Source organism: Eptatretus burgeri, chromosome 18, assembly GCF_056783735.1.
Source record: "Eptatretus burgeri isolate ZD-2024b chromosome 18, Ebu_testis_v1, whole genome shotgun sequence".
In the NCBI taxonomy this organism is placed as follows: Eukaryota; Metazoa; Chordata; class Myxini; order Myxiniformes; family Myxinidae; genus Eptatretus; species Eptatretus burgeri.
This window is the reverse complement of record NC_140978.1, coordinates 41,425,521-41,439,176: the sequence shown is the minus strand read 5'-3', so window position 1 is coordinate 41,439,176 and position 13,656 is coordinate 41,425,521. Positions and strand designations below refer to the sequence as shown.

Below are 13,656 nucleotides of genomic sequence, written 5' to 3'. Positions count from 1 at the left end.
TTCCAGAGAAAACATTATTTAATATATTTCTTCAATCCAATTTGCCTGCCAAACCATGTGACCTATCAATTATTCCTTAACAAACTTGTACACTCCTGGTTAGGAGAACATTTGTGTGAAATTTCTCCTCGATCTGTCCAGCCATTCTGTAGAAGAATTTTTTTTTATAGGTTTTAGGATAGATCCACTATGGCTGCCAAACCATGTGACCTACAGTATGATGTAATTTGTGTGAAGCTTCTGTTCCTCGTGGATAGGCGGTAATACATGTAAAGTTTCACCTCGATCTGTTCAGCCACTTCAGAGAAGAAGATTTTGAAGGTTTTTAAAAAAAACAAACCAATGTGGCTGCTGAATCTTGTGACCGATGACATCATCAATTTTTTTCTGTGGACCATTTATCCCTACATGACCCTCACCAATTTTCATACGAATCAGATGTAGCGTTCTACATATGCAATTTTGATGTCATAATGAAGGCACCTATGATGTCATAAAAAAAAATCACACTTCCTCCTTATGAGGAGCACTTGCCATGAGCCAAGTTTAAATTTTTTCCTTGGTGCGGTTTCAGAGATAAAGAGGTGCAAATACTTTGTGTTTTTCCAACATGGCTGTTACACCACATGACCTATGATCTCATAATTATCAACATAATATTCTACATGAGTAGTCACTCCTATGGTGAAAATTTTGTCTCAATCGGTCAAGCGGTTGCGGAGAAAAACACAAAAGTTCTGTGTGGACAAACAAACAGACCGAAATGCAATACCCTCTCCTTCGGCGAGCGTAATAATCTCCCAGGAGTTCTCAATAATTCAAATTATCGGCCTGCGGGAAAGATTTCAATAACTTAACTCCCATGCTCTTCCAGCCAAAGAAAGCTGCATAAAGCAACGAAGAAAAGCTACACAAGGTAAGCCCTTTGCTGTTTCAAACCCTACCTGGGTTCCTCTACAGGTGCAGACATGCAGGAGAATCCCAATGCTACACAACTCCTTCAGCCATCACACCGGTTTCATCACTTGTTTATCATCAGCGACAGCATCGACAGAAATGTGCACCACTGAGGCTCCTCAGAAGGTCCACCACCATCCTAACACCCGACACAGAAAGTCCACCACCATCCTCACACTTAGTACCACAAATAATGAAAACACTTGTTAGCGAGCTAACTGGCTGGCTCCATTATAGCTCTTGGTTGTTGTAACACTTGATAAATAGCAGAAAGTTATTACGAAGGTTTTTCAACTAGAAGAGAGTTGATTTGTTAATAATCTCTGGTGCAGTGCGTAATTTGTGCAAGAAAACTGAAAACTGAAATTTCTAAACTTGCTGCACATCCACATGTTCAAGCACACTGCACTTTCACTTGTGACCATCACCATAAAGGTCTGAAGGTTTAATAGTCTAAAAGGACTAAAGGTCAAATTGAAAGGTCTAGACATAGTCATAGTACAGTAATACGTAATTTTTTTTTGAATGCAATGTCGAGGCTCGTATGAGGTATTCAAGGTCCAATTGATGGATGTACAGTACAGTCCTTCCATTCAGGTGTGTAATTAATAGACGTGCTGACATGGGTCGATCGAGGCTTCACCGACTTCTTTGGTTTTATATACACCAGCTGAGTAGCAGAAGGTGAAAACCACAAAAATAAAAAACAAACAAACAGGAATCCTTTTACTCTTGTGCTGGTTGAAAGACCTCAAAAACAGGGGGTGATATGAGGAATGTCTTGAGTTGTCTGCATCTGACACTAAAACAAAATAATTGAGTACAAGCCGGGAGGTGACGATGGCTCGCGGACATTATTGAACAATGCCACGATAGGTACAATTGAGTTAGTGGAAGCTTTTGAGGAAGCCCTACTGTAAAAACCTATCTCTTGTCAAAATTGACTAACTCAAATCGGATTTTTTATATGGTGTACTTTTGGACATTACGCACAGCTTCTAGGAAATTAAATTGCGAGAAAAAAAATCGAGAGAAAAAATGAAAATACATATAAAGTTCAAGTAGGTGTGGCTCCGCCCACAAGGGGCATGGGACGCCCCTCCTACAAAAAGACACAACCAGACTATGATATCTAGCTTGTGTCCAAGTTTCATCAAGATCGCATCAAACGTCACGGAACTATGCTCTGGAGAGAGTCACAAACAGACAGACAGACAGACAGACAGACACACAGACACACAGACACACAGACACATACACAACGAAAATAGTGGTCACTGCTGGCGCCCGCGAACCAAACTGCTGGCGCCCGCGAACCAAACTGCTGGCGCCCGCGAACCAAACTGCTGGCGCCGGCGAACCAAACTGCTGGCACCCGCGAACCAAACTGCTGGCGCCCGCAAACCAAACTGCTGGCGCCCGCAAACCAAACTGCTGGCGCCCGCAAACCAAACTGCTGGCGCCCGCGAACCAAACTGCTGGTGCCCGCGAACCAAACTGCTGTCGCCCGCGAACCAAAAATGAGTTTAACAACTTTATTTATTCAAAAAATTTGCTTGGGTAAATCTCAGTTCCAAATACTGCACTGTGTGCACTTTATATGCATGACTTTATTTTATAATTATCCTGTAGGTTAGATTAATTTTAAGCAACTTTTGCTGGGTTTTTTTTCTCTGAGTAGTATTTGCATGTTTCAGGGTGGGACAGAGAGACATACGGACGGACAGACAGACAGACAGACAGGCACAGATTGGATTAGCGTATTATATTTATCGTTAGATAATTATTGTAGTCCAGCAACAATGGTTGGCAGACTGCACGTAATATTGCACCATTAACCACACCTGTTTTTAAAAGTGGTTTTCTGTTGTCGCTACTGTCGGATGTACATAATGTTATGCAGTTAACCACCCATTCTTTAAACGTATATAATATATATTTAATAATAACTAAAATGTTTCCATGACTATTGTTCGTAGAACATTTCGAACACCCTCCATACCGAAAAACCCCACATCCTCACCATCCCCTCCCCCATCCTCTCTTACACCAATGTCTGTGCGAGTGTAATAAATAAACAAGTCTGAAGACGACGATGGTTCACGAGCGGTATTTGATGATGAAGATTGTTTCAGAAGTCAAGGATGAGACAATGTGATAATGTTTGACCAAGTTATAAAAATGATCAACATGATGTGGTTCGAGTGAGAGGTTATTAGCTGCAAAATGTCGAAAACCTGGTTTCGTTCAACAACTTAAAAAATTTGACCTTTGCGTAACCTTTAAAGGTCACAAAACAATGTTGTGGACATTAAAAAATGGAAACAGGATACGTGGTGTAGCTTATTGGAGTTAGTTTGTCGAAGGAGGTCGAAAACCCGGTTCGATTCCCACGACTTTGAAAATTTGACCTTTGTGGCCTTTAAAGGTCAAAGGTCAAGGATTATGACCTTTGGTTCAAAACTTCCTCTGGAACATTCCAGGAACAATATAACGTCATATAGGCTGTATGGCATTTCGCACTCCAAGGATTATCCATACTTTGATGAAATCAGCGTAAAAACAAACTTGAAGGGGGCGCCACGGGCAAGGTGTTCGAGATGGAGCAAAATGGTTTCAAGACTTTAGGTGGGGAATGACCTCAAGATTATAAATAAAAAATATTGTCATCCTAGCTCCCAAAGTTTGGGCGGTTGTTTGATTTTTATGTCAAAATTCGCAATTTTCTAAGTTTGTGACCTTGTGACCTTGACCTTGGGACGAAAATGAAAAATTGAGCTCCGTGGGGCTATGTAGGTGCCATTGGGCTAACCAAATACCGAAACCCCTGCTGGATTCGACAAACCCCCTCGGTGAAGATGCATTTTTATGTCAAAATTCGCAATTTTCTAAGTTCCTGACCTTGTGACCTTGACCTTGGGACGAAAATGAAAAATCGAGCTCCGTGGGGCTCTGCAGGTTCCATTGGACTAACCAAATACCGAAACCCCTGTCAGATTCCACAAACCCCCTAGGTGAAGATGCAAATTGAAATCGGCTACCCCCTAAAAACACATGTTTTTTGGGCGTGGCTCCGCCTATAATGGGCGCACCATGCCCATTCTCAGGAAAACACAACTAGGTCATGATATAAACCTCTCACCAACATTTTATCAGGATCGGATCAAAACCCATGGAGATATGCTCGGGACAGACAGACAGACAGACACACAGACAGACACACAGACAGACAGACACAGACACACAGACAGACACACCAATAACGAATATAGTGGTCACTTATTTTTTCGTGAAAATATTTTTTCGTGAACTAATAATGTAAAACTGCTTTTTATAAAGCTTAGAGTTGGTCTGCAACAGACGGAAAAATACGAATGACGATTTTTGTCAACTAAACATTTCGAGAGGTGTGCTAACCACCGTAGCAAAGGTGAAGTGATGTTTCTCGTGTGAGCTCTTTTTGAAAACAAGAAAGAGTGGAGAGGGTTCTTTCTTGTTTTGAAGCTTTCATCCTTGAAACATTGTTTGACCTTTCCCACGGTGGTTAGCATATCTGCCCCGACATTTGGATGAGAAAAATCATCGCAGGGATAAATATTCATCCTGTTGTTGTCGTTTTCATGATTTTGCAGACTTATTTTTGGCCTCCTCAATGTATGCCCAATTTACCTCCTCAGCGCTCTAAAATCGCCGTATATGAGAAAATGTGGAACTACATGAAGTCGGCTGAACCTTGGGTCTTCGTGAAAACCAATGCCCTGGGTGTGGCGCGTGTGCGCAAGTCGAAGGGCAAATACGCCTTCCTTCTGGAGTCTACGACTAACGAGTATATCGAGCAACGGAAACCGTGCGACACCATGAAAGTTGGAGGCAACCTCGACTCTAAAGGCTACGGCATCGGCACGCCAAAGAAATCGCCATTAAGGTGGGTGGAATAGTATAACAACAGGCAAGCAGTGGAGCTCATGCTCCTGCCACTTCTTTTTGTTGCTGTTAGCACTTCATCTGTGATATGCAGGCTTTGCCCACCTTGCCTTTCGAGATTGTTATAGTATTCCACCCACCCTGATGTGTGTCTCTTGCATTGTTTTCCACATATTTTACATTTTTAAAGGTGAGGTTTTTTATTTTCTCCTAATTTTAACTTGGTTTGCATTGCTGTGAATGTAGATTGGTTTTCTTTTATTTCCCATCTACCAACCCTCCCTTCCTTCCCCCCCTCCTTTTTCCCTTTGACTTTTTATCCACAAACTAGTCACCCACAAACTGTTTTCTTTTTAATGACCAAAGTGCTTGGAAGCTGACATCCTTTGCCCGGTTCAGCTTCATCTGCTTGTAGGTTGTCAAAAAACACATACATTTGCGCACAGACATTTGAATTCACAGCCACTAATATACCTGTGGTGCATTTACATCCTGAGTCACTCATCAGTTAGACTGTGGAAACACAAAAGTGATAAAATATTCCTCGACACAGTTATAGACAGTTTGTTTTATCCTGTGTATTAGAGTATATGCACTTTTTAGAGGCAAAAACAAATTTGACATGGACTCAGCTATGCATGAAGGATCTTGAGGACGCTTGACTCATGCAGACCTTGGTGATTCCTCCATTCCACCATCTGACTCGATGTTTTCCCTTCACCCCAAAACCTCCCTGACCCCCTTTGCTGTTCCTCTCCCTCATATATGGCTTTGCCCCAAGAATGGAAGTTAACCTGGCTGTTCTAAAACTGAACGAGCAAGGACTCTTGGACAAATTGAAAAACAAATGGTGGTACGACAAGGGCGAGTGTGGCAGCAGTGGAGGTGACTCCAAGGTCAGCCTCCTTGGGCTTGGACCAGTCCCGGTCACCCTCGGTAACCCAAAACCTGACCATGTAATCGGCAAGGCACCGCCGGCAAATGAGGGTCGGAAATCTTGTTTCCTTGCGTAACTATTGGCACTCGAAATTATCAAAACGATTAAAGGTAGGTTTTTGTTGCAATCTTACATGGCTTTTCCAAAAAGCACGGGTCACTCTGGTTGGGCGTGGTTTTTCACTTGTTGCTAATACCTTGCCGGGCTTATGAAACCAAACCCGGCACGGTGATAGCAAAGCCCTCCCAGAGCCATCGAGTGCCGCTCGAAGGTGGACCCGGATTTTGGAAAAACCCTTAGGCGACCATGATGGCGCAGGGAATTGGATGGAGACGTTTAGACAGGAATCTGATCATCGGGAAGCCCTGTCGCTACGGCCAACAATCGGCGAAACACAATTTTAACCTGGTAGCAAAAGAGGCGATGCTTGCAATTTTGTCGGCAGACAGGTGGCCGGGCTCGGTGCAAATCCCTTGCCAATTACCCAAAACGACGGGGTATCCAGCCTCGGTGGTGGAGTACTGACGTCGCTTTGCTAGAACCAATTGAATGAATGGCTGCATTCAATAACATAACATAACATGTGGTGATGTTATTTATGTTATCTCCTCCGGCAAAAGCACCCCCGTAAACCTTGCCGTGTTGAAACTGAGCGAGGCAGGCATCTTAGACAAGCTGAAAAACAAATGGTGGTACGATAAGGGAGAGTGCGGCGGGAAGGACTCCGGGAATAAGGTCAGTCCGGGATGGGGGGAAATTCAGATGGGTGGTATAAATAATGGACTGTGGGCGGTAGGCCTATCAGTTTTAGAAAGAAGCTGCAGTGTATCCTTGGGGGAAATTTCTATTGAAATGCTGCATTTCCTTTTACCGGGCACATTAAACAAGATGGCTGCACAGAATTAGCCGTGGGCCCCAAACCACATATTATATTAATTGCTTTGTTTATGTTTGGATGGCGATGGGCCAAATTGGATGCGGTCGGCATCTGTTGCAAGCGACGTCCACGACTATTATCGGAATTTACGTGTCCTGAGAGGTGCCGCCTCTGAATTTGGTCTTCGTACATCATCGGAAACTGATGTTTTATTTTTGAAAAAAATTCATCCTCGGATGTATTTGGGTGAGTAGGGTGTGGTGAACCAAAGGTTCTCTCGTTCTGTGCTTGCCAAATCAAACATGTCCTGATCGTAGAATTGGATGGTACCAGTTCGGTGTGCGATTTGATACACATCGTGGCTCTCTAATTGCCGGTCATGCAAACTTTAACTCTTGGACGGATAAAATGCATCGATGAAGAGTGCTCAATACGTTTACACCCAATCCAACAGATCAATTTGATATCAACGGCATTGCACCAACTATCTTTGTTCCTCAATTTAAATCTCAACACGTTTTTAAAAAAAAAAAAGCCCCGATTAGCATTCTGCATCATTGCATGCTTTGGCACAGACAAGGTTCTACCAGGCTTGCCAAACTGCTGGACAATCTAGAGCCCAATGCAAGCGTGCACTTACGAGGGTGACAATGGAAAGCAGCACAAGCCCATCCAATCGGCCTAAACTTCGACCATCCATAGAAATTTCCCTCCTGGTTGTCCTGAGCTTAGACGTAGCAGCAGGTTGTTGTAATAAATGCTGATTAGCCAAGCAGTCAGGAGTGCTTCAGCATCTGAAATTGACCTGAGAAGTCCATTATTACTCGAACGTGTTAATTTGGTGCGCCAATTTGATCACCTGCCAGAGGTTAGAGCCAGCGCACCTGTGGAATGTTACTCCGGTTGTGGAAATTTCCCATTTGTACAAAATTCCAGATTTTGAAGTCACTCTTCATGGTAGCTGATGGTAGTTGATGAGAAATCTCAAATTTCTGTGAGATAATGCATATATATATATATATTCTTTGAGTAAGCATCTCCATTTGTCCAGATGTAGTGAGTGTTGTAAACATGCGTATTTTTATATCGCATTGACTTTGCAAGTTAATCTTTTGGAAGATTCAATTTGCGATTGCCATTTTGCAAAAGCATATGCATTATCTCAGGATAGTCGTATGAATACGTAAAATATGACTTTTTATTTTAGGTGGCATTGATTGCATGATTTTTAGCTCACCTGGAACGTAGTTCCTGTGAGCTTCTGGGACGGTGCGTCGTCAGTCCGTCCTTCCGTCTTGGTCCGTCCGCAAACCCTTGCAACTTCTCTGATACTACACATATGATTTCGAGGAAACTTGACGAAATCCTTCATCACCCAGTATGTAGCAAAGTTTGTTCACGGCATTAAAAAAAAAAAAAATCGGGCCTCAAGGGGATTTACGGGTGGTTGCCCCCCAAAATAGTTGATTCCTTTCTTCTCAGCAACTACGCATGCAATTCCAATGAAACTTGACAGCAACCTTCATCACCCATGACGTACCAAAGTTTGTTCAGGCAATTCAAAAAGATCGGGGTCTGATGGGGTCTATGGGGGTGTTGTCCCCAAAATAGGTGTTTGCTTTCTTCTCAGAAACTCAAAAGAGAATGACAGAGATTTGTTATCTCGTGGTGAAAGAAGGCCGCATTCCAGTGGATTGGGAACCGAGTACGCTGTCCCTCTGTACAAGGGGAAAGGTGACCCTCTGCACTGTGGCTCGTATCGAGCGATAAAGTTATTGGAGCATGGAATGAAGGTATTGGAAAGGGTGTTGGAGAAGAGGATGAAGAAGAAAGTGAAGATTGATGAAATGCAGTTTGGATTTATGCCACGAAGAGGAACGACGGATGAGATTTTTATTGTAAGGAAGTTGCAGGAGAAGTACATGGAGAAGAGGAAGAAGTTGTTTCTTGGGTTTGTTGATCTGGAGAAAGCATTCGATCGGGTTCCACGTGAAGTAATGACATGGGCATTGATGAAGTTTAGGAGTGGAGGAATGGTTGTTCAGAGTAGTAATGGCCATGTACGAGAGAGCACGCACAGCTGTAAGGACGAAGGATGGGAACAGTGGTGAGTTTGAGGTGAAGGTGGGAGTGCATCAGGGGTCGGTACCTTGTCCACTACTATTTGTAGTTGTAATGGAGGTGCTGGCTCAGAGCGTAAAGGAGGGTCTACTGTGGGAGTTGTTGTATGCAGATGGTTTGGTGTTGATAGCGGAGAGTAGGGTTGGACTGAAGGAGAAGATGAATAAGTGGAAGGAATGTATGAAGGCAAAAGGTTTGAAGGTGAATATCGGAAAGACGAAGGTGATGGTAAGTGGTAAAACATGTGGTGAGGTGGCAAGGACTGGGAAGTGGCCGTGTGCTGTCTGCAGGAAGGGTGTCAGAGTGAACTCCATTCAGTGTACGATGTGCGCTGAGTGTCGTCATGTCGTGGTGTGAGAGGGTCATTAACCAGTGTGGAAGCTACATTCAAGTGTAATGCCTGCATCAAGGGAGTTGCAGATGGAAACGTTGAGTTGGATCTTGGAGACGGCGTGAAGTTGGAAGGTGTGAAAACATTTTGCTCCCGAGGAGACATGCTGAATGGAGAAGGCGGATCAGACTCGGCGACGGTTGCGAGAGCGAGATGTGCATGGAAGAAGTTTCAGGAACTGAGTGGTGTGTTAACGAGGAGGGGAGTGTCGTTGAAGTTGAAGGGAAAGGTGCATGCTACAATATGTGAGAAGCGCTATGATTTATGGGAGCGAGACATGAGTAATGAACGTAGAGCAGCAACGGAGGCTGGAAAGGGTGGAAATGTGAATGGTTCGGTGGATGTGCAGATTATCATTGAGAGAGAGAGAGCGAGAGGAAGACAAATGATGAATTGCAGAAGATGATGGGAATGGAGCCTGTGATGGATGTTGTGAAGACACACAGGTTGAGATGGTTAGGTCATGTGTTGAGGAAGAATGAAAGTGACTGGGTAAGAAGAGTGATGGAAATGAATGTAGAAGGAAGTAGAGGACGGGGAAGACTGAGAAAGACTTGGCTGAAGGTGGTGAAACAAGAAATGCAGGTAAGGGGGTTAACAAGGGGAGATGCAGGAAATAGGGTAAAGTGGAGAAGATTGTCCTGGAGCTCGCAAGGCGAACCCCCACTCAAGCGGGGAAAATGGCCTTAAAAATACCTGTTGTGTTGTTTGTATCAGAAACTACACACACAATTCCAATGAAACTTGACCACAACCTTCATCACCCATGATGTGCCAAAGTTTGTTCACGCTATTTAAAAATTAGGGGTCTCAAGGGAGGGGAGGGGCGGGGGTCGCACGTACGTATGGCGTACGTCATGACTGCACTTTGTTAAGAGCTTGCATTCAAAATCGTTCAGTGGAGGGAATTGAAACTTTACCACATGTCAAGTGACCATGTGTTGTAGTGGTTACTCTTTTGAGGTCAACATAGGCCGAAATTCCAAAATTGTCAATTTTCATCCGATTGACTTGAAATTTGAACAGGATTTTCATATCACCTCACTGAATTCAACCACCAACTATTTTTGAGGTCAACATAAGCCAAAAGGTCAACAGAGGCCAAATTTCTGAAATCCTCAATGTTCATCCAATTGACTTGAAATTTGAAGAGGATTTGCATATCAGGTCGCTAAATTCAACTTCCAAATATTTTTGAGGTCAACATCGGCCAAAATTTCTGAAATTGTTATTTTTCATCAGATTGATTTGAAATTTGAACAGGATTTTCAAATCAGCTCAATTAATTCAAACATCAATTATTTTTGTGGTAAACCTCAGCCAATAGGTCAACATCGGCGAAAAGGTCAAGATAGGCTAAATGTATTGTCAATTTTCATCCGATTGACTTGAAAATTGAACAGGATTTTCATATCACCTCACTGAATTCAACTACCAATTATTTTTGAGGTCAACTTTGGCCAAAAGGTCAACATAGGCAGAATTTCTAAAATTGTCATTTTTCATTTGATTGACTTGAAATTTGAAAATGAGTTGCATATTTGGTCATTGACTTCAACTACCAATTATTGTTGAGGTCAACATCGGCCAAATTTCTGAAATCCTCAATGTACATCCGATTGACTTCAAATTTGAACAGCATCTTCACATCACCTCAATAAATTCAACCATGAACTATTTTTGAGGTCCATTTAGGGCCACACATTGGCTGCGACAGGAGAGGAAGTCTACGAGCCATGAGTGGAGATGGCATTGGATACCATAGGAAGAGAGTTTGGTGAGCAGGGCAGAGTGCCAGACCATGTCAAAGGCATGTGATATGTCGTGGGAGATGGCTCTGACTTCATCTCTGGCACTGTATACCTCCATCCACCGTTGGGAGAGCAGAAGCATCATATCAAGGGTAGAGTGACCTTGTCTGAAACGAAATTGATGATCGGAAAGCAAGCCATTGGAGAAGAGGAAGGATTTAATGTCTGAAGCGATGATGGATTCCATAACCTTGCTGATGATTGGGAGAAGGCTTGAAATTGGAACAGGATTTTCATATCAGCTCACTGAATTAAAGCAACAATTATTTTTGAGGGCAACGTCGGTCAGATAGTTTGGTAGCCATATTGTTTTTATCACACAAACCTTCAAAAATCTTCGTCTTAGAAATGGATGAACAGATCGAGATGAAAGTTTACAGGTACAACTGCCTATCCATGAGGAACAAAAACTTCTCCACATATGATGTCATCGGTCACGTGGTTTGACAGCGATTTTTTTTTGAAGAATAAACCTTTAAAAATCTCTTTCTCCAGAATGGCTTGACAGATCGAGGGGAAACTTCACCCACATGTTCCCCAAGCCTTGGGGATACCAGAGTGTTCACAAATAATTATTAGATCACATGGTCCAGTAGCCATATTGGATTGAACGAAAATCCTAAAAAATATATTTATCTCTAACCGCTTCATAAGTCGATGTGAAATGTCACAATTATGATCTAGTAGTCATGGGGAATAAATGTTTTAAATTTCAACCTGGTCGAACGCATAGTCTGGCAGCGAGAATTATTTGATTTTTTTAAAATCTGGGTTCAGGGATTTAAATCAAACTTGGTGCAAGTATTATCATGATGTAATAATGTGGGCGGAGGAATATCTGGCGTTGTCGCGACGTCGAAGAGTGCCCTTCTTTTTGATAAAGCGATTTGTTGTTTGGTCCCCCCCCCCCTCCCTGAAAGGGTCATCTATTTATTACATAAGCACCGTGGTGGCATAAATTATTATAAAAAAGATACAATTGAGAAAAGGAAAAGAAGGGAGGAGGATAATGTGGGGGTAGGAGAGTGCAGTGTGTGCAAGAGTGGAATTGGATGGGCCATAAAAAGGAAATACATTACTTCATATTTACATATTTACATTCACAAGATGGTAGAATGACCCCTGCCTCATCTCCATTTTCTGTTTTAGTGTGTGCCTAATATGATTACGACCCTGAGCAATCTTCACAAAGGACTTCCCTTTAACCAGCTCCATTGTGCTGCGACTCCATAAATTGGATTGTGACTACAAGTCTTTACGTCGATATTTAGCATTCAATGCCACCTACAATAATGCATCAGAAATGATTTTGACAACAATTTTTTTATGCTCATATTTTCTTATTAATTCCACCCACCCTTCTCTATCCCTCAACCCACTCTACCCTCTTAAATGTCTTCCCTGCCTTCTTCCACTGTGGACAAAATCCCCCAAACATCCCACCCTCCTGCTGCTTCCGGTTATCTTCTGGTTTCTGCAGGACAAAACCAGTGCACTGAGCCTCAGCAATGTTGCTGGGGTGTTTTACATTCTCGTCGGTGGCCTCGGGCTCGCCATGCTCGTGGCACTCATTGAGTTCTGCTACAAGTCCAGATCCGAGGCACGGCGCATGAAACTGTTGGCGCAGACGCTGATAAAACCCCCAGCACCGCCGCCACCACCTCCTCCACAGTATAACACTGGTGGTACCGGCGGCCAAAACCCTGTCGGTTTTACCTACAAGGAGGGCTATAATGTTTATGGCACAGAGACGATGAAAATCTGATTCAGGAATTGCTAACAAGAATAGAGAGATTTCAAGGAAAAGACGTACAACCTTATCTGTGCAGATGAGAGAAGGATTTTATAAAGTGGCCAAACGTGTTCTCAGATAATGCCATTTTGAACCTCGACACAGGGCACAAAAATAAAACAAAACAAAGAAAGAGGAAATATCAGAGAAAGATGCTCTACAATTGTTACATTTTCATTTCAACCAGATCTTTCCTCCTAACACCTGCTCTAGTTCTTTCACTGCCTTGATTTCTCCTTTTGATTTTTCACTGCAATAATTTGAGTGTCCAGTCAAAGCACTCGAGGAAAAGGTAACCGACCCAAGGGGCTTTTATAAAATTGAATCCACTTTTGTGAGTTACAGTGGAAATTGGTTTCCATGTGAGCTTGTGCACACCACACACCACTATACTCCAACTCTCCTCCAAAACGCAAACGCAGGGATCATTTAATGGTGGCCGGTGTTTACAACAAGCCTGGAAGTCAGGCCACCTGATGAATTTCAGAGTGTTCCTTCAAAAAGCCATCTTTTTATAAGTTGGTGACGTGTTTTATGTCGGTATTTGGAGGTGGCTTTTTGGTAGCTTGCTGTATAAAACTGGAAGTCGGTGTGTGTGGATGTTTCGTACCATCATCACGATTCCTTTCTCGCCTCACCATGATCATTCTCTCTTATTTTTGACAAATCCCAAAGCCTTGGTCACACTTGGTAGTAGGTTCTCGAGTTAGGGTTTATTGATCTTTCACCCCCCCAACACCGCTCTCCAGTCCCAAACTCTCTCTCTCTCTCTCTCTCTCTCTCTCTCTGTCTCTCTCTCTCTCTCTCTCTCTCTCTCTCTCTCTCTCTCTCTCTCTCTCTCTCTCT

The 13,656-nt window shown here is 43.0% G+C and overlaps 1 protein-coding gene and 1 pseudogene across 6 annotated transcripts in view; both read left to right on the top strand.

The window, feature by feature from the left end:
- LOC147008979 (glutamate receptor 2-like) overlaps positions 1-13,656 on the top strand; it is a 374,530-nt gene that overhangs the window by 359,817 nt on the left and 1,057 nt on the right. Inside the window, exons 13-16 of one of the 6 annotated variants that reach the window (XM_085864444.1) lie at positions 4,635-4,882; positions 5,663-5,777; positions 6,439-6,553; positions 12,499-12,745. In XM_085864444.1, coding sequence (XP_085720570.1) covers positions 4,635-4,882; positions 5,663-5,777; positions 6,439-6,519 — 444 coding nt within the window. In that variant the 3' untranslated portion in view covers positions 6,520-6,553; positions 12,499-12,745. Of the gene's footprint in view, positions 1-4,634; positions 5,072-5,662; positions 6,554-12,498 lie in introns of those variants that run through there. The other 5 variants (XR_015053351.1, XM_085864443.1, XM_085864442.1 and 2 more) reach the window with 5 other exon arrangements.
- LOC147008980 (uncharacterized) lies at positions 6,560-12,326 on the top strand (annotated as a pseudogene).